The sequence below is a fragment of the Otolemur garnettii genome, unplaced genomic scaffold, assembly GCF_000181295.1.
Source record: "Otolemur garnettii isolate 467f Iridium unplaced genomic scaffold, OtoGar3 scaffold00313, whole genome shotgun sequence".
Classification (NCBI taxonomy): Eukaryota; Metazoa; Chordata; class Mammalia; order Primates; family Galagidae; genus Otolemur; species Otolemur garnettii.
Genome location: NW_003852708.1, coordinates 583015 through 585425, shown reverse-complemented (window position 1 = coordinate 585425; position 2411 = coordinate 583015). Strand labels below are relative to the sequence as shown.

Here is a 2411-nt window from a genome sequence, read left to right as displayed (position 1 = left end):
CTCTTTTTTTCTAGAGACATAGTCTCACTTTATTGCCCTTGGTAGAGTGCTGTGGCATCACAGCTCACAGAAACCTGCAACTCTTGGGCTTAGGTGATTCTCTTGCCTCAGTCTCCCAAGTAGCTGGGACTACAGGCACTTGCCACAATGCCTGGCTATTTTTTGTTTGCAGTTTGGCCAGGGCCTGGTTTGAACTCACCACCCTGAGTATATGGGGCCAGCACCCTACTCACTGAGCCACAGGTGCAGCCTGATCTTGTCACCGTCTTAACATATGTAGTATTTCTTTATGAATTCTGTTGTGTACTGAAATGAGTACTGGGTATAGGATTTGACACTTCTCATTTGTAAGGAATTTCTGTGGTATAAATTTTTAATTTATACAATAGTTTAAGGATTAAACAGCTGTCAATCTCTTCATATTTGTAGAGTTTTTCTTCAACATGAATTCTGTTGTGTACAGGAAACAGTGCCTACTGGAATGAGGCTTTGCTACATTTTCACATTGTTACCATTTTTCTCTGCTATGATTTCTCTTCTGTTTAATAAGACTGAGGACCACTGAAAACCTTTGCCACATAATTCACATTTCTAAGATTTCCCTCCACTATGAATGTTCTTATATATTGTAAGGTTTGAGCTCTGGTTAAAGTCATAGCCACACTGTTCACATTGGTAGGATTTCTCTCCAGTTTGAATTATTTTATGCTTAGCATGCTATGAACACGAGGTAAAGGCACAGCCACAGTCTGCATCTGGAGGGTTTCTCCCTTGTGTGATTTCTGCTACATACAGTGAGGATTGAATGTGAGTTAGAATTTGCCCACTGTCCATATTTATATGATTTCTCTCCAGAATAAATTCATAAATGTCTAGAAAGGTTCACAAATGAATTAAAGGCTTTGCCACATTTTTGACCTTTGTAGAGTTTCTCTCCACAACAAATTCTTTCATGTGTACTACTAGTTGACCTACAGGAAAAGGCTTTGACACGTTTTTTAAATTTGTAAGGTTTATGCTCAGGGTAAATTCTTTGATGTTCAGGAAGGCGTGAGTACCAGTTAAAGGCTTTGCCACATTTTTGACATTTGTATAGTTTCTGGCTGTAGTGAACTCTTTGCTGTTCAGAAAGGTGTGAGTGCTGACTGAAGGCTTTGCCACATTCTTCTGTTGTAATGGGCTTCCCAGCCCATTTCCCTCCTCCTCCCTCCCCCCAGAGTTGACTCTGGGAACAAGGCAAGTCTCTCCTTCTTGGGTGGCCAAGAACATGCTTCTCAGTCTGCTCCCAGGCCCTCTCCTTCCCCCTATGGTTGCCAAGAACAGACTTCAGAACAAGAAAGCACAAACCCCCCCAAGTTCCCAGTGAGTGGACAATAGTGGAAAACCTGCCTAAGCTGTATCAATCATTATAACCATTGTGATTTAAGATGTATCCATTGTCAACCAAGTTGTAATCCCCCCTGCCTTAAGCTAACCAGCCATGTCTCGCCTTTGTACCTGTATGCTTGCTAAAAACTATAAAAAGCAACCTACCCCCTACTTCACAGCTGAATGCCCCTCAGAGCAGCAGCTCCTGCGGCAGGTATAATAAATGACCAATTAATTACATCGAAGTGGGGGTCTGACTCTATCCTTTCAGGTCATAGGGGGTACAACCTTTCACATTTGTAGGGTTTCTCTCCATAGTGAATTCTTTTATGTACAGAAAGGCTTGAGTACTGGTTAACAGTTTTGCCACTGATGTTGCCTGTGGCTCAAAGGAGTGGGGTGCCAGCCCCATATGCTGGAGGTGGTGGTTTCAAACCAAGCCCTGGTGAAAAAAAATGCAATAAATAAATAAATAAATAAAACATAAATTTAAAAGTTTTGTCACATTTTTGACATTTGTAAGGTTTCTCTACAGAGTGAATTCCATGATGTACAGAAAGGCTTGAGTAATGGTTAAGGGCTTTGCCACATTCTTGACATTTGTAGGGTTGCTCCCCACAGCAAATTCTTTTATGTACAGAAAGGCTTGAGTACTGGTTAAAGGTTTTGCCATATTCTTCTTTTATTCTTTTTTTTGTAGAGACAGAGTCTAATTTTCTCAACCTCGGTAGAGTGCCATGATGTCACACAGCTCACAGCAACCTCCAACTCCTGGGCTTAGGCGATTCTCTTCCCTCAGCCACCCAAGAAGCTGGGAATACAGGTGCCTGCCACAATGCCCAGCTAAGTTTTGCCATATTCTTGACATTTGTAGGGTTTTTCTCCAGAGTAAATTCTTAGATGTACAGAAAGCCTTGGGTACTAGTGAAAAGCATTGCCACATTCTTAACATTTGTAGGGTTTCTCTCCAGAGTGAATGCTTTTATGTCTAGAAAGGGTTGAGTGCTGGGTAAAGGCTTTGCCACATTCTTGACATCTGTAAG

The 2411-nt window shown here is 41.6% G+C and overlaps 1 protein-coding gene across 1 annotated transcript in view; it reads right to left on the bottom strand.

Annotated features, from left to right (window-relative positions):
- Positions 1-410: 410 nt before the first annotated feature.
- LOC100950805 (zinc finger protein 726-like) overlaps positions 411-2411 on the bottom strand; it is a 13845-nt gene continuing 11844 nt past the window's right edge. The window contains exon 5 of the mRNA XM_023509024.1: positions 411-918. Within this exon, the coding sequence (XP_023364792.1) occupies positions 863-918 (56 nt within the window). The 3' untranslated portion in view covers positions 411-862. The remainder of the gene's footprint in view (positions 919-2411) is intronic.